Consider the following 27,058-nt stretch of genomic DNA (forward strand, 5'->3'; position numbering starts at 1 on the left):
GCAAACAGTCCATGGTTGGGTGGGAGGGGTCTTTAATGATCTTCCTGGCCCGTCTCAGACACCGTTTTCGGTGGAGGGCATCCATGGCAGGGAGCGGGGCACCGATGATGTACTGCGCGGTTTTCACCACCCATTGTAGTGCCTTCCTGTCCGCTATGGTGCAACTGCTGTACCATACCGTGACCGAGAGTCTGAAGACGGGTCTCGACCCGAAACGTCACCTATCCATGTTCTCCAGAGAAGCTGCCTGAGCCTGACCCACTGAGTTACTCCAGCATTGTGCCTCCTTTCTATAGGAGATGGTGCCTTAAAACGGCAGCCAATTTAGCCAAGGAAAGCCAAGGATTAATTATGCTTTATTTGCAATGGAAGTTTGCAGTTGGCTTTAGCTGAGAGGTGGTCAAACATTTCTGTTTCAAAAAAACAAACAAGATAAGTTGCAAGCAGGTCTTTTATTGATTCTGTAAATTTCACTCTCCCCTATGAAAGACAGGATAATAATGTCAGACATAATTGGATCAAGGCATACTTTGAAACCCAAACTCAATAGAACAGGAGAATGTTATTTTCAGCCCCTAGCGGTGAGGAAGTCTGTAAGCTTCTTATCATACTGGTTGGCAAGCAGATTGATGTTCACTCTGCAGCACATTATACCGTGATAGTGACCAGTGTGAAGTGTGGTTCTGACATACACTTTGAAAAAGCAGACATGCATCTCTGTGATGGGATTAGGACTGGCACGTTCTCTTCGCAATTTCCTCTGTGAGATTAGCTCTTGCGACATTAATCTGTAAGAGGTAACAGGGACAAACAAAGTCATACGGGGGCTAAAACTTGAAATAGATATTATAGAATATTTAACATATAGTCCTGAAACAGGTGCTTTTGCCAAAGTTCCCCACACCGACCACCAGTCCCACCTGCCCACATTTGGCCCATATCCCTCTAAACCTTTCCTATCCATGTAGCCTGTCCAAATGTATTTAAAATATTGTTTTAGTATCTACTTCAGCTATCTCCTAGAAAAATGTATTTTTAAAATATTGTTTTAGTATCATAGAATAATAGGTGCAGGAGTAGGCCATTTGGCTCTTCGAGCCAGCACCTCCATTCAATATGATTATATCTGATCTAAAATCAGTACCCCGTTCCTGCTTTCTCCCCCGATATCCCTTGATTCCTTTAGCCCCAAGAGATAAATCTAACTCTCTCATGAAAACATCCCGTGAATTGGCCTCCATTGCCTTCTGTGGCAGAGAATTCCAGATTCACAACTCTTGGGGTGAAGATGATTTTCCTCATCTCAGTCCTAAATGGCCTACCCATTATTCTTAAACTATGACCCTGCTTCGGAATATTTTTCCTGCATCTAGCCTGTCCAATCCTTTAAGAATTGTATACGTCTCTATAAGATCCACTCTCATCCTTCTAAATTCTAGTGAATACAAGCCTAGTCGACACATTCCTTCATCATTTGTCAGTCCCGCCATCCCGGTAATAAACCTGGTGAACCTACTCTGCATCCCCTCAAGAGCAATAATGTCTTTCCTCAGACTGAAACTGAACACAGTACCCCAAAGGCGGTCTCACCAATGTCTTGTCCAACCATAACATAACTTCCCTATTTCTATTCTCAATATGCTGTAAGCTAATGTACCAAAAGCCTTCTTGACCACCCCATTTACCTCCAAAGGTACTTTCATGGAACCATGTACCTGCACTTCTCAATCACTCTGCTCTACAACATACCCCAGGGGCCCTGCCATTCACTGTGAAGGTCCTGCCCTGCTTTGACATCCCTCTGAACCCCATTCTCCCGACTTCTCCCTGTAACCACAATAACCTAGCATAAACCTCTGCATTGAAAATACCTAATGACTTGCTCTCCACTGCCACCTGTGGCAAAGAATTCCTCACATTCACCAGGACTCTGACTAAAGAAATTCCTCATCATCTTCATTCTAAAGGAAAGTATTTTTATGTGCCCTCTGGTCCTAGATTCTCCACATCCACACTATCCAGGCATTTCACTATTCAATAAGATTCTCCCCACTCCAGAATGTGAATATAGAGATACAGCGTGGAAATGGGCTCTTCGTGCACGCCCTACCCCCCCCCCCCCCCGTACACTTGGGATGATAACTATTTACAGAAGTCATCTAACCTACAAACTTGCACATCTTTGCAGTGTGGGAGGAAACCAAAGCATCTGAAGAAAACCCACGTGAAGAACATACAACTCCATACAGACAACACGTGTAATCAGGATAGAACCCAGGTCTCTGGAACTCAAGAGGCAGCAACTATACCGCTGCGCCACCGTGCCGCCCCTCACTTGGTTGGCATGGACAGGGTGGGCTGTAGGTCCCGTTTCCATGCAGTAGAGCTCCATGTCTATTAGATAAATAAATTACCTCGTCTCTTGTGGAGACAACTCGAAGTTTGACCACTCCATCCTTGAGTTCCTGTTCGCCAATTATAGCGACCAAGGGAATTCCAGCTTCCTCGCAGTACTGGAGCTGGTTCAGAAGCTTGGGGTTCTTTTTGTACATGATTTCAGCCTGCAAAGAAACACAAAAATACCATGCTTTACCTTCCACGGAAATACATCACCTCTACAACAAAGCACACAGAGTAATGAATCACGAGTGAGATTTTTATTTTAGCAGTGATTCTAGCGGAATTAAAGCAATTGAAGATTTATTTATTTATTGCCACGTACCGAGGTACAATGATAAGCTTTTTTGGTGCTTGCTATCTGGTCAGCCGAAAGACTACACATGATCACAATCAAGCCATCCAGTGTACTGATACAGGATAATGGGCAAAACGTTCAGTGCAAGATAAAGTCTTGTAAAGACTGATAAAATATAGTCCAAGGGTCTACAATGAGGTAGATGGTAGGACAGGGCTGATCTCTAGTTGGCAATAGCATAGTTCATTAGCCCGATAACAGCTGGAAAGAAATTGTCCCTAAATCCGGAGGTATGCATGTTCAAACTTTTGTACCTTTTATCTGATTGGAGAGTGGAGAAGAGGGAGTGACCGGGGTGAGACTGGTCCATGATTATGCTGGTGGCCATGCAAAGGCACCATGCAGTGTAGATGGAGTCAATGGTAGGGAGGTTGGTTTGCGCGATGGTCTGGACTACGTCCACAAATCGGTACAATAGTGTCATTCTCAGTAGTGTTCACACCAATCTTTAAACAAAACAGCTTTGCCGTTCGCGTGACCCATTGGGGTGATATCCCTTTCCTTGTCCGAGGGGTGTCCCTACTGACTCTGCCCTTGTATATAATAGAGCAGCACACACAGACCTTGATCCCAGACCGCCAGAGCTCTGCCAACAACTTCATCCTTTCTTCCAGAAGATGCTTCTGGGCTGTCGCAACAAAAACCTGAGTCTCTGTCGTACGAACTTTCTGATCGGAGGCCTGCAGAAACAAATGGCGTGGTCGTTAGTGAATCACAGAGGTCATGGAATGTAGTTAGTTTAGTTTCGAGATACAGCGTGGAAACAGGCTCTTCGGCTCACCGCGTTGACCAACAATTTCCCCGTACACTGGTTCTTTCCTACACACTAGGGAACAATTTACAGAGTCCAATTAACCTACAAACATGCACATTTTTGGAACATGGGAGGAAACCAGAGCACCTGAAGAAAACCCACGTGAACAGAGAGAACGCACAAACTCTATACAGACAACACCCGTAGTTAGTATCGAACCCGGGACTCTGGTGCTGTAAGGCAGCAGCTCTACCGCAGTGCCACTCTACCACCCATAACGGAGTGAGTCTCCAAATCTTGCATGCAAAATTATAACTCACTGTTGAGAAGTATGAAAATCAGAACCACCCCAAAAGCAGTTCACATCAATCTCACTTCACTTTGATATCAAACTGTAGTGCATCAGTTCCAGAGACAAAGTCCAATGGGGTAGATGTGAATTGGAAGGACCACTCATAGAAGACCTTATAACAGAGGGGAAGAAGATGTTCCTTAGTGGGCTGAATGGCCTAATTCTGTACCTATGTCTTACGAGCATGTAAAAGACATTTGGATAGGTGCTTGGATAGGAAAGGTTGAGGGATATGGGGCAAGCAGGGGCAAGTGGATGTAGATGGGCCATCTTGGACTATAAGGAGGAACAAATAGCAATCGTAAAAATAACAAAGTAAAATGAAGTCAAAGCGTAACAGAATATTTGTTTAGTTGTCATGGGGGTTGGTTGAAGACCCAATCATGGGGATGTGTTTCTCGAGGTGCATGATCTACAGCTGTTGTCAGAGTGACTATTGCCAACTAGTGTCACAAGTGTCTTTGTGAAATCTGTTACGGATTCTGTATAAGATTCGCATGAATGTTTGTTTGGGGAACAATCTATCTATCTTACGTTGGATTAAAAGTAATGAATCAGCAGTGATACCTCCACTATTTGCTCCATTATGGAGAAAATTCTTTCGATCCCAACGCTGAACCCGACACAAGGGACTTTCCGACCCTTGGGATCAAACATTCCTACAAGGTCATCGTAACGGCCTCCACCGGCGACACTTCCAACACCCACTGACTCACTGGAGTCATTCTGCTTTGTCTCCCTATCAGCCTGCGTCTGTACCAGCACCGCCTCATAGATGACTCCAGTATAGTAGTCCAACCCACGAGCCAAACTCAGATCAAAGACAATCTGCAAAAGACAAAGGGCAGCATAAAATAAGATGCATCAACATTTATTTAGTTTAATCTCAGTTTAGTTCCGTTTAGAGATACAGTGTGGAAACAGACTCTCTTCAGCTCACCGAATCCACACCGACCAGCGATCCCTGCACACTAACACTATCCTACACACTATGGGGACAATTTACTGAAGCCAATTAACCCATAAACCTTTGGAGTGTGGGAGGAAACTGGAGCTCCTGGAGAAAACCCACCTGGTCACAGGGAGAATGTACACACTCTTTGCAGACATCACCCGTAGTCAGGATCAAACCAGGTCTCTGGCGCTGCAAATCCACTACTGCGCCACCTTAATTTGTTCTTTTTATATATACTGAGCCTTTTCTGTTTATCAGGGGTTTATACAAAGTTTAGACATTAATCTTCCACTAAAAAGATACAGGATACCTTTTACCCTGTATTTGTACATGGTGGACGGCTCAATTGTAATCATATCTTGCCTTTCCACTGCCTGATTAGCACACAAAAGCTTTTCACTGTACCCGTGTACACGACAATAAACTAAACTTCACTCATCTGTCGTGCTGCTGCAAGTAAGAATTGTTCAGTTTGAGATGTGGGGCAGCACAGTTGCTACCTTGCAGTGCCAGAAACCCGGGTTCAATCCTAACTACGGGTGCTGTCTGTACGGAGTTTGTGCGTTCTCCCTGTGACTGCATGGGTTTCCTCTGGGTGCTCCCGTTTCCTCCCACACACCAAAGACACGCAGGTTTATGAGTTATTTAGCTTTGGTATCCCTGGTGTGTGGGGTAGTGTTAAGTGTACAGGGTGATTGCTGGATGGCACGGACTTGGCGGGCCAAAGGACACGTTTCCGCGCTGTATCTCTAAAGTTTTGGGACAGATGACAATATAACACTCTTGACCGGCTGACTCTTGAACTTTGGTTAGGCCGCATTTGGAGCACTGCATGCAGGTGTGATCGTCTCATTATAGGAAGGATGTGGAGGCTTTGGAAAGGGTACATAGGTTTACCAGAATTCTGCCTGGATTAGGGGGTATTAGCTACAGGAAGAGGTTGGACAGACTTGGAATGTTTTCTCAGGAATATCGGAGGTTGATGAGAGGCGTAGATAGGGTAGACAGTCAGAACCTTTTTGACCCATTTTTTAGAGGGGGAAAGTTTAATGGAAATGTGAAGGGCAAATTATTTTTTACTACACAGAAGGTACACAGGGTTCTGGAACATGTTTAAGAGGCTTTTAGATAGAGATCAGTTCACCTAGGCATCATGTTCAGCACAAACATTGTCGGTCGAATGGCCTGTTCCTGTGCTGTGCTGATCTATGTAAATTCTCACTTACATTTACGAGCAAAGGTTTAAACAAAATATTAAGTTAAGAATGTGTGGATTTAATACATCAAATAGCAGATTACCTGAAGTTTAGATATAAAGCATGGAAATAGGCCCTTCGGCCCACGGAGTCTACATCAATCACTCGTTCACCCTAGATCAATATTATCCCACTTTCCCATCCTCTCCTTGCACATCAGGGGCAATTTATAGAAGGCCCACCTACAAATCCTCACAGGCCTGATTACGATGGAAAGTGCTGGAGTAACTCAACAGGTCAGGATGCTGCCTGATCTGCTGCATTACTCCACAACTTTGTGTGCTTGCAAGACTCCAGTATCTTAAGGCCATACGGATTGATTAGGGATAGAATGCATGGCTTTGCACGCGTGAAATCAAGTCTCATAAATTTGATGTTTTTAAAGTGGTTAACAAACAAGGTTGACAAGGGCAGGTTGGTGGTCGTTATCCGCAAGGACTTTAGCAAGGCCTTCACGAGGAAGATTTTTGTTTAGCCAGTGGGTGGTCAATCTGTGGAATTCATTGCCAGACAGCAGTGAGGGCCAAGTCAATCCATGTACCAATCCAAGTATCTTTTAACTGCTGTTGTTGTACCTGCTTCCACAACCTCCCATGGCAGCTCATTCCATACAATCACCACCCTCTGCATGAAAACATTTCCCTTCAGGTTCTTATCTCCCCCCCCCTCTCACAGTAGTAGAGTTGCTTCCTATGCGTGTCAGAGACCCGGGTTCAATCCTGACCACGGGTGCTATCGATATATAGTTTGAATGTGCTCTCGTGACTGCGTGGGTTTCTCTGGGTGCTCGGGTTTTATCCCACACCCCAAAGACGAGCCGGTTTGAAGGTTTATTGGTTTCTGTAAATTGGCCCCAGTGAGTAAGATAGTGCTAGTGTATGTGTTGATCACTAGTCATTGTGGGTGAAAGGGTCTGTTTTCACGCTGTATTTCTAAAGTCTCACCTTCAACCTATGCTTCGTTTTTTTAAATTCCCTTACTCTGGGTAAAAGACTCTGCGCATCTACCCTACCTATGTTTGTTAAGATTTTAAACATCTCCAGAAGAACGCCCCTCAGTCTCTTACACTCCAAGGAATAAAGTTATAGCCTGTCCAACATTTCTCAATAGTTCAGTGCCAGAGTTGACAGTCATACTTTGAATCATACAGTTGGCCCTTTGCCCCAACTCATCCTTGGTGACTGAATGCCACATCTACTCTAGCCCCATTTGTGTGAGTTTCAACTATATCCCACTAAACCATTCCCAATCAGGTACCAGTCAAAATGCATTTTAAATGTTCTTGTATCTGCCTCAACCCATTCCTCAGGCAGCTGGTTCTGGAAAACATTTCTCCCCAGGCTTCTATTAATTTTTTCTCCTTTCACCTTACACAAAGCAATTGACAGTCTTTTCATTACCGCAAGGACTGTAATCAGAACTGTTGCCGTAACACATTAGGTAAAATGCTGCATTGTTGTGCAATCCACCTACCTTTTCTTCAACCCCAAAAAGTTTCAAATAGACAAAAAGCTGCTTCATGTCCTTCAGGCCTTCCAAAGCCACCTTGTTCGCTGACAGCTTGTCATCCTCCAGCAGTCTGTCAATTAATTCAGAGTTGCCTGCAAAAGACATTGGATTATTCCCTTATGGTGCTATGAAAGAGTAATAAACAATGATGGATTTAAAAACTTGCTAAAACTCAGAAAATAACATTAAACTAGACTGATATAGTCTGAAGAAGGGTCCTAATCCAAAACATCCGATGCTGCCTAACCTGCTAAGTTATTCCAGGAGTCAAGCAGCTTCTGTGGAGAGAATGGACGGGCAATGTATTTGGCTGTGACCCTTCTTCACACTGGCCTGTGGTTTACACACCCACCATTGCACTTAAGAATCTGAGGACATAGGCTTATGGGGGAAAAAGATTAACAGGAATCCGAGGGACAACTTTTTTAATTTAGGTTGATAGATATTTGGAACAAACTGCCTAAGGAGGTAGTTGAAGCAGGTGCTATCACAATGTTTAAGAAATATTTAGACAGGTACATGGATAGGATAGGTATAGAGGGATATGGGCCAAACGCAGGCATGGGCAAGTTGGGCATCTCCACAATGGAGCAAATGTCAGCATGTAGTGCAGCGGATAAAGTTCTCTCACAGCGCCGGAAACCCAACTTTGTTCCTGACCTCCTGAGTGTTAACGCCTCCCTTCTTCTTTACACACAGCGGCTTTGCCGCTCATGTGACTCCCAGGGGTGATATCCCTTCCCTTGTTTGAGGGATGTCCCCACCGGACTCTGCCCCTCAATGCCCAGCAGCGGAATGCCCAGGACCCTAGACTGTGGTCCTCCCGACAGAGCCTTAGCATTGGCTGCACCGAGCTTTGATATGTCTTTCGGCACGTACTCCTGCAGTCTGGAATGGGCCAGTTGGTGACATTCCCTGACAGTCATCTCGTTGTATCGGGAGGCCATGAGACAATGGAGCAGAATTAGGTCATTCGGCCCATCGAGTTTGCTCCACCATTCGATCATGGCTTATCTATCTCTCCCCCTCAACCCCATTCACCTGCCTTCTTCCCGTAAACTCTGACACCCTTAATAATCAAGAACCTATCAATCTCCGCTTTAAAAATAATCAATGCCACATTTAGAAATATTGTGTTCAGTTTTGGTCACTTTGTTATAGGAAGGATGGAAATGGAACAGAGAATTTACGAGGATGTTGCTAGGACTCGAGGGCCTGAGCTATAGGAGGAGGTTGAAAGGGTTAGAACTTTATTCCTTGGAGAGCAGGAGGATGAGGGGGTGAAGATCAGGAGGAATAAATAATAAGATCTTAAGATAGGAGCAGAATTCAGCCATTTAGCTCATCATCTACTCCGCAGTTCAATCATGGCTGATCTATTTCTCCTTCCTTACCCCATTGTCCTGCTTTGTCCCCATAACCTTTGACACCCGTAGGGTAAATGTTTACTAACACCATGTTTAAAAAAACATTAGGACAGGTACATGAAACCAATAGGTTGAGAAGGATATGTGATAAATATAGGCAGGTTGGACCAGTGTAGATGGGACGTATTGGTCAGCGTGGACAAGTTGGGTCGTGGGGCCTGCTTCCATGCTGTGTGATTCTATTGACGGCCTCCACTGCCGTCTGTGGCAATGAATTCCACGGGTTCGCACTCTCTGGCTAAAGAAATTCCTCATCTCCTTTTTAAAGGTTCGCCCTTTTATTCCGAGGCTGTGGCCTCTGGTCCTAGACTCTCCCACTAGTGGAAACCTCCCCTCCACATCCACCCTATCCAGGCCATTCATTATACGGTAAGTTTCAATGAGGTCCCCTCTCATCTTTGTAAACTCCAGCGAGAGCAGTGAAGTTTTGGGCAGACGATTGTTTCACAAGCCAGTTTAGTGACGGGACCCCCGTTGCTGAGCTCAGACCTAATGGAGGTTGAATATTTCCTGCTGAATTGTGATGGACTGCTCCCAGTATTCTGGTCAACCAATTATCCTCAACAGCACCAGAAAACCCAGAGTGCTGATTTATTTACTGTAGTGTGTGATACCCTTGCAGTTTGCAAACTGGCCACCACATTTGTCTAAACAATCCATTGGCGTGAAGTACAGTAGAATAGCAAGAACGAACCATTATGTGCTCTGTGTATGGAAAACATGGCAACAAGTGAGCGACAGCACCTCGTGAGGACATTCCCTGCATGAAGATAATGAAGGGTCCCAACCTGAAACATCACCAATCCATGTTCTCGAGAGATGCTGCCTGACCCGCTGAGTTTAGTCCAGAACTCAACCGGGCGGCACAGAGGAATATCGGCAGAGTGGCTGCCTCAAAGTGCCAGAGATCCGGGTTCAGTCCTCGCTACTGGTGCCAAATGTACGGAGTTCGTAAGTTTTCCCTGTGACTGCGTGGGTTTTTTCCTCCCACACTCCAAAGACGTACAGGTTTGTATGATAATTGGTCAGTAAAATTGAAAATTGTCCCCAGTGTGCTAGTGCATGGGGTGATCGCTGGTCGGTGAGGATTCGTTGGGCCACAGGGCCTGTTTCCGTGTTGTATCTCCAAGGTCTAAACTTTGTATCATTTCAGTTTGGATGAAAAGTTGATGCTTTGGTAAAAGTTAGAAATGCCATTTTAATTTTTATGAAAAATGCAAAAAAGCCTACCGTTGAGCTGAACATATTCACCAATCTTGTCAGCGGCCTCTGGAGCCAGTCCCTTTTCTGCCACCATCTCATTCTTGACGTCCACCCAAGCCATCTACAGGAAAGTTAAAAAGATGCAAGCACATGAGCGAGTCCACATAAAAATGATCAAAAGTATAGCAGGAATATTAAAGAAGTGGATGCACATGGACATGGTTACATACATTAAAAAGTAGAAAAGCAGTGTATGGATATAGCATTAAACCTGTGGGCCATGCTATTGACTACCAGCTAATAAAACGTTCATAGACATACAGGTATGTAGGTTAATTGGCTTGGTAAAGGTTAAAAATTGTCCCTAGTGTGTGAAGGATAGTGTTAAGTTGTGGGGGTCTTGGTCAGCACGGACACAGTGGGCCTGTTTACTCGCTGTATCCTGAAACTAAACGTGCTGGAGGAACTCTGTGGGTCAGGCACCCTATTCATTTCTCCTTCTCCAAACACACATTCCCATCCACAGTCCCTCATTTCCCTTTAATACCACTCTTTTCCCCTCCCTCCTGTCCCCTTCTACTTATATGCTTCCCTGTTTTTATATTTCAGTTCTCCTCCAACACACTTTTGCCTTACTTTATCACTTACTCCAATCATCTGCCTATCAAACCCTCCACACCTAGGCAGAAAGCAATTGCAGATGCTGGTTTACACTGAATAGCATGAACAGAAAGACAACCGAATAGGAAAGTAGAATCGCAAGGCCTTTTTCTCTTTGTTTAATTACCACTGCATAAAGGATGGTGGGTGCTTGGAACAAGCCACCACGGGTGGAGGCAGATACGATAGGGACATTTAAGAGGATTTTAGATAGCCACGGATATACATGGAATGGAAGATATCAGAGCTGCCAAGTTTTGTCAAAGCATTTCAGTATTCTAGTACATGAAAATCAGTATTTTGCTGAGGATATCAGTATTTTTACACGGTACCATTTTGCTGAAAAAAAATTGTGTTTTTTTAATGTGCGGTCATACCCATGTAAGAGTACAAGAATGCATAACTTTGCTACCAATTGACATGTCTTCTACGCACCTTACTTAACAGCGTATTCATTGCCATCTCTTTGTATACTGCTGTTTGAACAGTTGCTTCCTGCTTTTAGCACAGGATGATGATGATGTAGAAGCCATTTTGGAAGCCTCCCTCTCCCTCTCCCCCCATTTTTTCTCCCTCCCTCTCTTATTCCCTCCCTCCTTCTCCCTCCCCTCCCCCTTGAGCCCACCCACCGTTCTGTAAAATCAAGGCCAATCCCAATGCAACTGCAATCCCACTGGGAACCTTTCAACACTAGGCTTATCCAGAATTCTACCACTGCCTGAAAAATAATCAAAGGCTCAACTTCCACTGAGAAAGAGAATTCCCAAGAATCATTGAATTTTCCCGAAGTCTGTGATCCATAGCGCTGTCTGCTTTAAATCCATATTAATTTAGTAGGAACCCTTCCAAACAGAAACTTTATTTTAAGCATGGGAATGGCAGCAGCAAATCCGACCCCGAGAGGTCATTACCTTGTCCATTTTATCCACAGTGGAGCAGATTGTCCGAAATTTATCAGCTGGAACTCCGCACACTTCAAACATACCATCCAGGATTCGCCTGTCATTAACCTGAATACAATTAAATACAATCAATTCCAAACTCTCCACAGCATAAACGTAGCCACAGCATTGAACTTTAGGGCAGCACGGTAGCGCAGCGGTAGAACTACTGCTATGCAGCGCCAGAGACCTGGATTCCATCCTGGCTACTGGTGCTGTCTGTATGGCGTTTACACACTTTGTTATTTTTTTGGGTGCTCGGGTTTCCTCCCACCCTCCAAAGACGTACATGTATGTAGCTTAATTGGCTACGGCAAGTTGCAAAATTGTCCCTGATGCATAGGGCAGTGTTAGCGTGCAGGGTGATTGCTGGTCAGCCTGGACTCAATGGATTGAAGGGCCTGATTTCCACGCTGTATCTCAAAACTAATATCTAAAATAAACAAACAATCACTTCTCAAAGTATTTCCATGGAATTCTTAAGTCTCCCCAAACTCTCTAAAATCTAAAGAACTAACGTGACAGATGATGGAGGGTCGGCATGGACTCAGTGGGATGAAAGACACATTTCTGTGATGTAGCTTTCAATCAATCAATCCGCATTTAATACCTTAATTAGAAACTCTCCTAACTGCAGTTCACTCAAGATCTCATGGATTATTTTCAGGCATTCAGCATCAGGAATCATTGCATCGTATTGCCCAGCAACATCAAAATCCTGAGGTAAAATACAATTTGAAATTAATTAGATTAAGATACAATTTTAAAATCAGACGTGAACACACTTTGCACAAAGAGTACAGGTTGCAGTGAAAATGAGTAGACAAGCTTACTAGTTTTATTGTATTTCTTAAGTCAGTGACTTCTTTGCTGCTATCAACAGTTTTCCTTTAGGTGATTACTTTTGACTTTTGGAATTTAAGTTGGGGCAGAGCTCATCTGATTGAGAGGGAAAATTCAGAATTATTTAATTATTAAAGGATTTAATCGAGCAATTTTTTTTAATTTTTTTTTTAAAAAATATTTTATTTTATTAGAAGTACAATCATATGGCACCAAAGTGCCTAATAAATATTTTTATAATACAGTATCGATATAATATAATATCGAGCAATTTAATATTTTATAATTTTATGTACAGCTTCTTATTTTTTTGTTATAATAAAGATGGGAATAAGAAAAAGAAATTTGATAGTAAAGGATAGAAAGACGTGAGATATATAGTGTGTGAAGAAAAAGAAAAAAGGAACAGTTATGTGTAATCATCAAATACTTTTCCCATCTATCCTTCGAGATCTTTATCATTAGCTCATGTTCCCAATCTTCCCTTAATGCTTCTGTTGAGGGTGATTCTCTATTTAATATATTATTATAAAAGTATGATATTAATTTTTGTGAATCAGCCTTAATATTCATTGCTTCTTCTAAAGGATCTAAAAATATAGTTTGAAATCTATGTGTATATTTCTTCATAAAGTCACATACCTGTATATATTTAAAATATTGATTATCCTTCAATTTAAATTTAAATTTTAATTGTTGAAATGATAACAGTTTGCCCACTTCATACATATCCCCTACTTTCCTAATCCCCAGTCTATCCCATTGTTGATATGTGTTGTCGATGAGAGAAGGTTTGAATGCGGGGTTGTTCAATAGTGGGGTTAGTACTGATAAATTATTTAATTTCAAGGATACTTTTATTTGTTTCCAAATTCTTATTATATTGTGAATAATTGGGTTCTTCTTATATATTATACTATTCAATTTTATCGGTGAGAGCAGGATCGTTCCTATATCGTGCGGATAGCACTCCTCTTTCTCCATTCTTATCCACTCCAACTGCTGAGTGGAGCTATCCAGCCAGTACATTGTGTTCTTAATATGCACTGCCCAGTAGTAATACATAAAGTTAGGTAATGATAAACCCCCAACTTCTTTAGATTTGCACAAATGCTTTCGTTAAATTCTATGTGTTCTGTAGTCCCATATAAAATTAGTGATGGTGGAATCTAGTTTTTTGAAAAAATATTTTGGAATATATATTGGGATCGCTTGAAACAAATATATTAATTGTGGTAAGAAAGTCATTTTTATAGCGTTAATTCTACCTATCAATGAGAGCGGAAGCGTTTTCCAAAATTTAATCGTATCATTCAGTTTATTTAATAGTGGTATAAAATTGGCACTAAATAATGATTTGTGTCTTCTCGTAATTTGAATACCCAGATACTTGAATTTTTCTGTTGCAATTTTGAAGGGGAATTTTAGTAAGTGTCTCGAATCCTGGTTTTAAAGACATAATTTCGCTTTTATTCCAATTTATTCTATATCCTGAAAAAGAGCCGAATTCCTCAATTAGTGTTAATAAGGTGGGTATACTCGTTTGTGTATTAGTAATATATAAAAGGATATCATCAGCATATAATGAAATTTTATTCTTTGAGTCCTTGCTGTTATATCCGTGAATATTCGGGTGATTTCTAATCCTTTCGGCCAGCGGTTCTATCATAAAGGCAAATAGCAATGGTGATAAGGCACACCCTTGCCTATTACCCCTTGATAAGTAAAATTTTGGAGATAGCGTATTGTTAGTTAATATTCTTGCCGTAGGTCTATCGTAAAGTAGTTTAATCCATCTAATAAAATTCTCTCCCGTATTAAATTTTTGGAGTACCTTGTATAAATACTGCCATTCTACTTGATCAAATGCCTTCTCTGCATCCAACATGATAACTGAAATATCTTCATTGTCCTCATTATGAGAGTACATTATATTAAAAAGCCTTCTCAAATTATTAAATGATTGTCTTTTGGGTATAAATCCCGTTTGATCCGTATTTATTAAATTGTTAATATAATTATTTAGCCTTCTAGCTAGAATCTTTGCTAAAATTTTCTGATCCGTATTTAGAAGTGAAATAGCTCTATAAGAAAAGACGAATGAGTGAAGAAAGTTGACGAAAAGAAAATAGAAAAAAGAGAATAAGACATAAAGAGAAAAAAATAATAAAAAAATCATTGTTTATAATCTTGACCATCCCTCGTCCAGTCCTGAGTTAGCTTTTACAATTGTGTTGCACCATATGATTCCAAAAAGACGACAAATGGAAACCAACTCGTTATGAATTGGTCTGATTTATCCATTAGGAGGAATCGCATTTCCTCAAGATGTGCGGTCCAACATGCTTGCAATCCACATTTTAAGCGTTGGTATTGATGTATTTTTCCAAAATTTAAGTATTATTTTTTTTGCTATTTTTAAACCATAATTTAAAAATAAATTTTGAGATGTGTTCAATTTATTCCCATCTTCCATTACTCCAAATATAATCATTTCAGTATTAGGTTCCATTCTTATATTGAATAATTTTGTAAATATTTCAAAAATATCACTCCAAAATCTATAAAGTTTTATGCAGGAAACAAAGGAGTGTGTTATAGTTGCGTTTTGGGATAAACATTTATCACAAATGGAGGATATATTTGGATAACATTTGTTCAATCTTGTTTTTGAATAATATAATCTATGTAAAATTTTTAATTGAATTAGATTATGTCTTACATTAATCGAACATTTGTGAATATATATCAAGTACTTTTCCCATGTAACCTTTGGAATTTTTATCATTAGTTCCCGTTCCCACTCTTCTCTAAGTACCTCTGTCGATGGTAGGTCTATATTTAAAATACTATTATATAAATATGATATTAATTTGTGTGTCAGCTTTAATATCGACCAAATTGGAAGCAAATTTAACTTTCATCTGTAAATATGATACTGATGAATTTACGAGGAGAATAGATAGTGAATGCATAGTCTTTTACCCACAGGAGGGAAATCATGAACCAGAGGACATGGGACTTCATTCCTTGGAGCACAGGAGGCTGAGGGGTGAGTGATCTTATAGAGGTGCACACGATCATGATAGTAATAGGTAGACAAAAGTGCGGGAGAAACTCAGCGGGTGATGCTGCCTCACCCGCTGAGTTTCTTTAGCACTTGTCTACCTTCGATTTTCCAGCATCTGCAGTTCCTTCTTGAACATGATAGTAATAGATCAGGTAAATGCACAGAGGCTTTTGCCCAGAGTAGGGGAATAGAGAACAAGAGGGGGTAGGTTTAAGGTGAGAGGGAAAAGATTTAATAGGAACCCAAGGGGCAACTGTTTCCACAGAGGGTGGATGGTATATGGAACGAGCTGCCAGAGGAGGCAGGTACTATAACAACACTTAAAAGATGAGATGGATGGGAAAGGTTTAGAGGGATATGGGCCAAACATGGGCAAGTGGGACGTAATTTCTATTACAAATCTTAAATTGTGGAGTACCGAGGCAAACAAATAAATGATGGATCTTTGTCCCAAACATTATGATGGGGCACTGTACAAACCACCAATACTCACACACTGATAGAATTCCCTGTAACGTCCTCTGGTCATGGCTGGATTGTCCCTTCGGTATACTTTTGCTATGTGATACCTCTTAATATTGGTAATCTTATTCATAGCTAAATAACGGGCAAAAGGTACCTGGGAAGAAAAGTCAAGGACAAATACCACTGACAACAGGAGAATGTCCAAAGTCCCAGTTCAAATATTAGATGTTGCTGATGATCTTGAGGCAGGATATTTTAGTAATAAAACAATTGAGAAATATTTTTCTGCAATTCTCCACTTGCACACATTAGCTACAAATGATAACTGGATCATAATAACAAACGGGAACGCCCATGTTTCTGAGCATCAGTACTCTGTGAATAAATGTGTTCTACTACTACTACTGTCTCCACCAGCTCAGCAACAATTAGATACCAAACCTGCTCGATATGCATAGGATATGCTTGTGCAGCTTACAAACCAGCAGTTGAATACTGATTTCTCTAATTTCAAGTAACCATTGCATTCCCTCCCCCTCCGCCCCTCCCCTCCCCAGCCTAGTCGCCATGCCTCTTCACAGCCATATATCCCTTCGTTATCACCTCATTAATGTTTTATTATTATTAATGTGTCGTGTTTTTTGAGTCATTCGTAACAGTCACTGTATGTCATGTTATTACTTGTGGGCTGAGCACCAAGGCAAATTCCTGGTATGCGAATACTTGGCCAATAAACTTACTTACTTCCACAGCAACAATGGACCCTTGCGGGCATCACCTTTCCTTTGTCTTCAGTGCCAGTTTTGAATCTTTTCATACCTCTAGTTTCCTCCCCCAACTCTCAGATTGAAGAAACGTCACCTAGAGATGCTGCCTGACCTGCTGACTTCCTCGAGCATTTTGTCTATCTTTGGTATAAAGCAGCATCTGCTGTTCCTTTCTATACATTTGTTTAAGAAAGAACTGCAGATGCTAGAAAAATCAAAGGTAGACAAAAATGCTGGAGAAACTCAGCGGGTGAGGTAGCATCTGTGAAGCGAAGGAATAGGAAACGCCACCTATTCCTTCGCTCCAGAGATGCTGCCTCACACACCGAGTTTCTCCAGCATTTTTGTCTACTTTCTATACATTTGTTACTTTGCTTTTCTGTTTTATAGTGCAACTGCACAAACTTGCAAATTTTCACAACAGCGACAGCTTAGTTGCAACAAACTGCCACTGTGCATCATCGAATACTCTCACAACCCAATACATGTTTTGCTTTAGGTTGGTCCATTATACATCTTAAAAACACAATTGAATTATCAATCAAGAGTGTCTAACCATTTCAGCAAAACCAAGTAACAGTCTTTCCAGCTTCTACATCAGCGACCTCTTAAAAATACTCTTGCTGTGGGGAGGCCGGCAGTCGAAGATCCAAGTCCCCGCCTATGTCTCTGGTAGGGAAGCACCAATTTGGGACTTACCTTGTCTGCACATCTGGCCACCCGCAGCGGAGACTGCGGAGGTTTGTGGTCCCGACCACGGGGGAAAATGGAGGAGGACTGGCTAAACTTTGTACCTTCCACCACAGTGATGAATGCTGTGGTGGATGTTTGTGTTAAATTTGTATTGTGTATTGTATGTTCATTTTTATGTACAGCTGCTGGCAAGTTCATTTCACTGCACTTTATTGTGTATGTGATGAATAAATCTGACTATTGACTATTGAACAGCTCACCACTACTCTAAATCAGTCTAAATCCCAACAGGGATGGATGTCAAGTACTAAAGGACTGCGCTACCTGACCCCTCTGCATTATCCAGTCACCCTCACTCTAGTTTAAATTTTGCGGGTAGAAGGGGCTGTTTCCATGCTGTATCTCTAGTTTGAGATACAGGCCCTTCTGTCCACCAAGTCCACATCGACCATTGATCACCGGGAAATTAGCTCGATGTTGTCCCACTGCTGTAGATTTGCAGCCATACCGCGCTAGAGACCCGGGTTCAATCCCAACTACAGGTGCTGTCTGTACCGAGTTTGCACGTTCTCTCCGCGACCACATGGGTTTTCCCCAGGTTCCTCTCACATTCCAAGGCGTACAGGTTTGTGGGTTAATTGGCTTCAGTAAAGACTCTGTGGGCGGAAGCGCTACATCCTGGTCAGCGCAGACTCTGGGCGGAAGGGCTATATCCTGTGCTACATCCCCAAACTAAAAACATATGTTCTTTAATTTACAGCAGCCAACTAACCTATAAACCCGTGCCTTTGGGACGTGGGAGGAAACCGGAGCACCCGGAGAAAACCCATGCAGTCACAGGGAAACTGTGCAAACCCCACACACCGTGGTCAGGATCAACCCGTTATGTGTCTGCCGTGAAACTGTATTAGCACTGCCTGATTTGACCCAACTTTCATATTTAGTTCACAGATCAAGGATACAGTTAGATCATAACGCATTGACAACAGCTCACCACCCTGGTCCTTCAGATCGTAGATCAGTTTTGAGTCTTCACCATATTTGCCTGTCAGGGTTTCCTAAAGACAACAAATTCAATAATTAGGTAAACTCACCAAATATATTTTCCTTACTAAACTGCAAAGATAAAAAAGAAATAAGAATATCAGTGCAGCACAGTGGCGGACTCCACACCGACCCCTGCGGAACACCATTAGTCACCGGCAGCCAACCAGAGTAAATCATTTCCCCCCCCCACTCCTCGACATTTGTTAGTCAGACATTCTTCTATCCATGCTAGTACCTGCCTCTAATACCGATCTTGTTCGCAGCCTCATGAGCGGCACCTTACCAAATGTCTTCTGAAAATCCAAGTAAACAACATCTGCTGACTCCTCTTTGTCTATCCTATTTATTTCCTGAAAGAATTCCAACAGATTGGTCAGGCAAGTTCCGCCCTAAATAAAGCATGCTGGCTTCGGCCTATTTTATCATGTGCTTTTAAGTATTGGCGAAGGTACACATGTTCCAGTGCTGCATTTGTACCGATGTGGGGATATAGAGCCATCGAGCATGAAACGGGCCTTTCAGCCCAATTTGCCAACACCGACCAACATGCCTCTTCTACGCTTGACCAACCTACCCATGTTTGGCCCATATCCCTCTAAACCTACCTATCCACGTGCCTGTCCAAATACTTCTTAAACATTGTGATAGTACCTTCCACAACTACCTCCTCCTGCAGCTCGTTCCAAACACTACCACTCCTTTGAGTAAAAAAGTGCCCCTTAGGTTCCTATTAAATCTCTCTCCTCCTCCCCAATCCCATAAATTTATGCCCAGTTTCTCGATTCCTCTACTATGGGTATCAAATTCTATACTATATCTATTCCTCTCATGATTTTGTACATCTGTATAAGATCACCCCATCATCCTTCTGCTCTCCAAGGAATATTCCTAGCCTGCTCAACCTCTCTCCATAGCTCAGCCCCTTGAACCCTGGCAACCCCTCAAATCCAGCCTGTGATTCACAAGTATGATGCTGCAGTTGCATCATACTTGTGAATCACAGGCCGGAAGAGGAAAGATTTTGGTCAGCCGTCGCCGAATGCCTTACCTTGAGCTCAAACACCGGTGTGTCAATTGTCTCTGCTCCATGGCGTTTGAATGAGTTAATGATAGTATTGAACACCTTCTCACGGATAGCCATTTGCTTCGGATTATAGTCTCTAGTTCCCTGCAAAATTAAAAGCTTCCTTTAGAAACCAAAATCTAGTATCCTCCTTCAGTAAAACACTGCAATTTAAGAAAAATTACTGATGTTGTAACAGGAAACTCTCCGAAATTGGTGAAAAACTGCAGCAGCTACTAATGTTAATTTAGAGGTACAATGTGGAGACAAGCCCTTTGGCACACCGAGTGCCCACCGACCATCGATTATCTGCACAATATTCCCACGCTATCCATCTTTTACACCCACTCCCTCCACACTAGTTTAGTTTAGAGATAAAGCGCAGAAACTGGCCCTTCGGCCCACTGAGTCTGCACCGACCAGCGATCCCCGCACATTAACGCTGTCCTGCACACAACTCTGGGACAATTTACACTTATACCAAGCCAATTAACCTACAAACCTGTACGTCTTTGGAGCGTGGGTGGAAACTGACAATCTCAAAGAGAATCCATGCAAGTCACGGGGAGAATATACAAACTCCGTACAGACAGCACCCATAGTCGAGATCGAACCCGGGTCTCCAGCGCTACAAGGCAGCAACTCTACCTCTACGCCACCCTGCTGCCCAGGGGAACAATTTATAGAGAACCAATTAACCTACAAACCTGCAGATATTTGGGATGTGGGAGGAAACTGGAGCGCACGATGGAAAACCACGATGTCACAGGGAGAACGTGCAAACTCCGTACAGGCAGCACCTGGAGTCAGGATCGAAGCCAGGTCTCCAGTGCTGTAAGGCAGCAACTCTACCGCTGTGACACTGTGCAGCTGGGTTTCACTAGGGACGTTGGGCTTTGTTTTATCTTTGCACGTTTCGTTTGTTTTTTTTTTAGAACTGTGTTTACAATCTGAAAGGACACACAGCGCTGGAGTAACTCAGCATCTCTGGAGAACATGGATAGGTGATGTCTGGGTCAGACTGCTTGTGGTGTAATTTATTCTGAAGATGGTTCCCAAGCTGCAATGTCACCGTTGCATGTACTCCAGAGACGCTGCCTGACCCACTGAGTTACTCCAGTACTTTTGTATCATTTTGTGTAAACCGGCATCTGCAGTTCTTTGTTTCTATACGTTTACAAACCCATTGTGCTGCTGCTACAAGTAAAAATTTCATTCTTCCATTTTGCGACATATGACACGTAAACACTCTTGACCATTAGCTCCCGTGTAAATATCTCAATCATACCTTGGGTGTTTTGAGCACAAATTGTGGCTTCCCTTCATTTGCTCCAAGACGGGTTTTCACATCCAAATTTGCCATTTCATTTGAAATCTAAATAAATGTAGGAGAGAAACAAAAAGTGAAACTGGAATTGATATATTATTCCCACATTTATCAGGATACAATAAGCAGCCTTTGTTTGCCTATACTTTGCTGATAAGAATGCCCCACCTATTCCGCGAAACCTTCTTGCAATTGCAGATTAGAAAAAGGTAAGGTGCACCAGGACCTTCATTGCAAGAGGATTTGAGTTTAGGAGCAAGACAGTCCTAATGCAGTTGTACTGGACCCTGGTGAGACTGCACGTGGAGTATTATGTGCTATTTTGGTCTCCTAATTTGAGGAAGGACATTATTACTATTAAGGGAGTTAATTCCAAGGATGGGGAGACTGACATATGACAAAAGAATGGGTCGACTGGGCTTGTATTCACTGGAATTTAGAAGGATGAAAGGGAATCTTATAGAAACATATACAATTCTTAAAGGATTGGACAAGCTAGATACAGGAAAAATGTTCCCAATGTTGGAGGAATCTAGAACCAGAGGTCACAGTTTAAGAATAAGGGGTAGGCCAATTTTGAATGGCAGTGCTGGGTCGAAGGACCGAATGGCCTAGTCTTGCACCTATTTTTTATGATTCAGTGGGGCCCGTTTCCATGGTGTACCACTAAACTCCACCACAGCATGGAAACAGGGCCTACAGCTCACACAGCCCATGCTAACCATTGATCACCCGTTCACTAGTTCTGTGGCCTGACTTTCACACTTTACCTATGGATTCCAGCGATCTATATGGAATTTCCTCATTCCATTCCCAAGCTTTTCTTCTTCTTGCGTATGACATGCACAGCCTAAAGTTGTAGGACAACTTGTTCTATTTGATTGCGCACGGCGGGTTGATTGCATTCGTCGAAACAGGGCAGACCAAGCGAAGGTTGCAATCTTTCACCCCTCCCAAGATTTTCATTTTCACTTTTAATAGTTCCCCTCGCCATAAAGACATTTTCAGACCACACGATATACTCATAAAAATCCAATACACTTTGTCCTGTATGAACCACGCTGACTGTTCCTAATTAGCCCATTCTCTTCCAAAGGGGAGTTAGTGCTATCCCGCAAAATCTTCTCAAAGTGAACAAGAAAAGTTGATGTATAAAGGATGTACAATGCACAGTAGAAAAGTAATATGCAAGTAGGGTTTTATGTGCTGGTTATGTTACTAAAAAGCAGTGGGCAATTCAAAAACATGCTAGGTCAACATATAGGTTTAAACAGGCTTAAGTTTGAGCGCATTTCAAATGTTTTCCAAAAATGTATAAATCAAGTTTGCGTAAAACGTAGGGTGCCTGTACAGTATTTCTCTACAGAGAGAAGTGTTTTGTTTTGCAGATTTGTAAATATTAAAAATCTCCCAGGTTCAATCCTGAATACCTCATTCATTACATTTTCAGATTTAATAGTTCCGTTCATCATAAACACCTTTTCAGACCACAAAACATGGACATAATTTTTATTTTTTGCTCTATAAAGAAAACTTTATTTTTGCATGAAAAAATCTTCACCTTTTTAGAGTTACGCACCTGTTCATAAGGCAGAGAGCAGATCACCCGTGCAGCCATGTTACAATTTTCAAACGAGGAACAGACAAACCCAGACGAAAATTTAACAGCAAAAGTTCCAAATTTGTACATTTTGGTTTGAAGTTCAGTGAAGCAGAATGCAGGTCACTCCACGGGTTTAATACGATTTCAATAATGGCAGCAATCCCATTAAAGTCAACATCCCGGTCCCGTTTAAATGCACCCGAAGGTTTCCGTCGAGCGTCCAGATTTCGCCAAGACCAAATGGGACATGCCACAAGGAGAATGAGTTTCCAGGTGCATGGTGCATGGAGGAATAGGAGAAAACTTGTCAGCAACTACCACTAACCCAGTGGTACAGTGAGGCAGCAGTGCATGGTGGAGAGGAGTAACAACAACAATTAACTAAACCAAACAGCAAATTTCAAACCACACAGTCCTGCAATAAACCAATTACTTGCCTGTGTAACATATTCACAGACATTGTTAAGCACACACTTTATAGCTACTAAAGCCAAAAAACATTTCATATTTAATAATTTCTCAAAGCAACAACAATGTTTGACATCAGGCATAGCCTTGATGGACTGAATGGCCTCCATTGATATAGTTAGAAAAAGATATGACAGGTCAGTCAATTCTTGTCTATAACTGTAGTGGATCTTAAAATTAACTGCTGACAATTTTTGCCCCAAATCATAGTTACATCCCTCCCACATGGAGTTTCATTGAACTGTTTCATTTAGAGACACAGCATGGAAACAAGCCCGTCGTCCCACTGAGTCCACGTCGACCATTTACCACCTTTCATGCTAGTTCAATGTTATCCCACTTTCGCATCCACAAAACAAAAAGTGAAACTGGAATTGATATATTATTCCCACATTTACCAGGATACAATAAAAAGCCTTTGTTTGCCTAGACTTTGCTGATAAGAATCCCCCACCTATTCCGGGAAACCTTCTTGCAATTGCAGATTAGAAAAAGGGAAGGTGCACCAGGACCTTCATTGCAAGAGGATTTGAGTTTAGGAGCAAGACAGTCCTAGTGCAGTTGTACTGGACCCTGGTGAGACTGCACGTGGAGTATTATGTGCTATTTTGGTCTCCTAATTTGAGGAAGGACATTATTACTATTAAGGGAGTTAATTCCAAGGATGGGGAGACTGACATATAGGAGGCAATTTACAGAAGCCCGACAAACCGGCACATCATTCAGATGTGGGAGGATACCAGAGCTCCAAGGAATAAAGTCATCCTTCTCAACCTCTCCCTATAACTCAGGCCCTCCAGTCACATATTCTAGTAAATCTTCTTCGCACCCTTTCTGGCAAAGCAAAATGAAATGTAAATATGTTCATTTCCAAATACTGTATCTCGACAGCAATTGTAAAAGCACAATTGAAGTGGTAATGCGAGGCAATTTCAGCCAGTATTACATCATCCAGATAAGATTCCCACTGGCTCAGAATGCTTCAGTGATAAAGGCATGGTTTCCTTTCTTTGGGATGGAGGGGGCAGAATTGACCTGATCAAAGAACGCAAAATGTGGACGGCATTGGGAGGAGTGAGAAACGGTATCCCCATAGCCGATGTATAATCAGAGGGCTTCAGTGGTAATTGATAGAACACTCAAGGGAGATATTGAAGAATTATGACAGTGCACGTGGGCTGAAGGCTAGGAAATTGGACCAGCATAGACAGTGACACAAGGAACTGCAGATGCTGAACTCTTTAGTATAACAAACCACTGGTATAACAGATCAGGCAGCATCTGTGGAGGGAATAGACAAATGGCACTTTGGGTCAGAACCCTACATCAGCCCCAAAACGTCTCAAGAAGGATTCCGACCCGAGATGTCACATCCATTCTCTCGACAGATGCTGCCTGTCCAACTGAGTTAGTCCAACACTTTGAATTTTATCTACTATAGACAGTACTCGGTCCACCTGCCAAAGCAGCTTTTAAATGTTGTTAAAGTACCCGAGTCAACTACCTCCTCTGGCAGCTCATGCCATACACCCACCACCCTGTGTGTAGAAAAAGTTGCCCCTTGGGTTTCTGTTAAATCTTTCCCCTCTCACCTTAAACCCATGTCCTCTGGCTCTTGATTCCCCTACTCTGGGTTAAAGACTCTGTGAATTCACCCATTTCTTGTTTGTCATTTTATACACCTCTATAAGATCATCCCTCGCACTCCTTAACTTTAAAAGGTTAAATAAGAATCAACACAAACAGAAGTATGTTTAAGAGAATACAAATACGATTTCAGTTTTAGGATTAGATTCATAACCAAGAAGCAGCTCAATCAAAAATGATGGTAGAATCTGGCTATATGCTCATTCAGAGGTTGTAAATAATGGAGGTCAGAATGTAGACGGATGGGAGAGAGACAGTTCTCAATCCAACAGCAACGCCCGGTCGTTTGGATAATAGCTGTACTTCCTGTGGGACAGTGACACAGAAGGGCAGCTGGTAAAGCTGCTGCCACAAAGCGCCGGGGACCCAGGTTCAATCTTGATCCTCGGTGTGATGACTAGTGTGAACAGGTAATTGATGATCAGCATAGATTCAAGATAGACACAAAAATTCTGGCGTAACTCAGCGGAACAGGCAGCATCTCTGGAGAGATGGAATGGCTGACGTTTCGGGTCGAGACCCTTCTTCAGAGGTGTTGCCAAAGGGCCTGCTTCTATGCTGCATCTTTAAAGCTAAAAACTAAAATAACTACACAAAACTAAACCCCTTTCCTTTCCGCACCCAACCCCATCCAGCTCCCCATACCCCACACACAGCTCCCCATACCCCACACACAGCTCCCCATACCCCACACACAGCTCCCCATACCCCCCACACAGCTCCCCATACCCCCCACACAGCTCCCCATACCCCCCACACAGCTCCCCATACCCCCCACACAGCTCCCCATACCCCTCTCACACCAGCTCCCCATACCCCACACACAGCTCCCCATACCCCACACACAGCTCCCCATACCCCACACACAGCTCCCCATACCCCACACACAGCTCCCCATACCCCACACACAGCCCCATACCCCCACACACAGCTCCCCATACCCCACACACAGCTCCCCATACCCCACACACAGCTCCCCATACCCATACACAGCTCCCCATACCCCCCACACAGCTCCCCATACCCCCCACACAGCTCCCCATACCCATACACAGCTCCCCATACCCATACACAGCTCCCCATACCCATACACAGCTCCCCATACCCCACACACAGCTCCCCATACCCCACACACAGCTCCCCATACCCCACACACAGCTCCCCATACCCATACACAGCTCCCCATACCCCACACACAGCTCCCCATACCCCACACACAGCTCCCCATACCCCACACACAGCTCCCCATACCCCACACACAGCTCCCCATACCCCACACACAGCTCCCCATACCCCACACACAGCTCCCCATACCCCACACACAGCTCCCCATACCCCACACACAGCTCCCCATACCCCACACACAGCTCCCCATACCCCACACACAGCTCCCCATACCCCACACACAGCTCCCCATACCCCCCACACAGCTCCCCATACCCCCACACACCTCCCCATACCCCATCCAGCCCCATACCCCATCCAGCTCCCCATACCCCTCACACAGCTCCCCATACCCAGCTCCCCATACCCCCATACACAGCTCCCCATACCCCACACACACAGCTCCCCATACCCCCCACAGCTCCCCATACCCATCCAGCTCCCCATACCCCATACACAGCTCCCCATACCCCACACACAGCTCCCCATACCCCACACACAGCTCCCCATACACCCCCACACACAGCTCCCCATACCCCACACACAGCTCCCCATACCCCACACACAGCTCCCCATACCCCACACACAGCCCCCCATACCCCTCACGCCAACACCTCACCATTATAACCATCACCCCGCCAACACCCCTCACACCACCGCACTGCCCACCTCCGCCCCTCACATCACTGACCTGGCTCTGGGAGACATCCATGTCCGCCATGGCGCCGTGTCGGATGGAAGTGGGAAGCAACCGGCGCAAGGCACACGCCTTAAGACGGCTCCCCTGCGTCTATTGGCTCAGGCCCACGTCAATCATCCAATTCCCGCTGCTATTGGTGGAGGATACGGCATCCCGCCCCTGCATCCCGCCCTTTCATTGCACCCGGGACACGTCCATCACCGAGAACATGCACCTATTGGTTGTAGACCTTCTCTTCCCGCCCCCTGCACAAACTACGCCCATGTCCAAGATCTTTGGTGCCGCCCGCCCGCCTACTCAACAACCCACGTGACGCTTGCGCCTTGCCTGCGCAACCTGCCCCGCACCAAAGATGCTATTGGATCTTTGCCCCGCACCGTCCGCCCGCC

General features: G+C 43.4%; 1 protein-coding gene across 2 annotated transcripts; it reads right to left on the reverse strand.

Annotated features, from left to right (window-relative positions):
• Nucleotides 1-433: 433 nt before the first annotated feature.
• On the reverse strand, nucleotides 434-26,746 carry hars (histidyl-tRNA synthetase). 2 transcript variants are annotated; one of them, XM_055642796.1, is made up of 13 exons: nucleotides 26,661-26,746; nucleotides 21,049-21,135; nucleotides 19,746-19,865; nucleotides 18,613-18,708; nucleotides 16,219-16,344; nucleotides 12,423-12,530; nucleotides 11,783-11,881; nucleotides 10,239-10,332; nucleotides 7,546-7,673; nucleotides 4,429-4,689; nucleotides 3,319-3,435; nucleotides 2,415-2,561; nucleotides 434-788 (listed from the first exon to the last, which is right to left on the reverse strand). In XM_055642796.1, the coding sequence occupies exons 1-13, from the start codon at nucleotides 26,688-26,690 to the stop codon at nucleotides 729-731; spliced, it is 1,473 nt and encodes a 490-aa protein (XP_055498771.1). In that variant the 5' UTR covers nucleotides 26,691-26,746; the 3' UTR covers nucleotides 434-728. The 2 variants fall into 2 exon arrangements, with proteins under 2 accessions (XP_055498771.1, XP_055498770.1); XM_055642795.1 differs by lacking the exon at nucleotides 26,661-26,746 and adding an exon at nucleotides 22,667-23,010.
• Nucleotides 26,747-27,058: the final 312 nt, after the last annotated feature.

The sequence above is a fragment of the Leucoraja erinacea genome, chromosome 11 (assembly GCF_028641065.1).
Source record: "Leucoraja erinacea ecotype New England chromosome 11, Leri_hhj_1, whole genome shotgun sequence".
Lineage (NCBI taxonomy): Eukaryota > Metazoa > Chordata > Chondrichthyes > Rajiformes > Rajidae > Leucoraja > Leucoraja erinaceus.

Excerpts from the sequence above, each read along its gene's own strand:
- hars (XM_055642795.1), bottom strand. The coding sequence starts at position 22,777 with ATGTACAAATTTGGAACTTTTGCTGTTAAATTTTCGTCTGGGTTTGTC. Across the intron at positions 16,345-18,612 it reads CAATGCGTTATGATCTAACT|GTACCTTTTGCCCGTTATTT; the intron begins GTATCCTTGATC and ends TTTTCTTCCCAG. Across the intron at positions 2,562-3,318 it reads TCTGGCGGTCTGGGATCAAG|GCTGAAATCATGTACAAAAA; the intron begins GTCTGTGTGTGC and ends GTTTCTTTGCAG.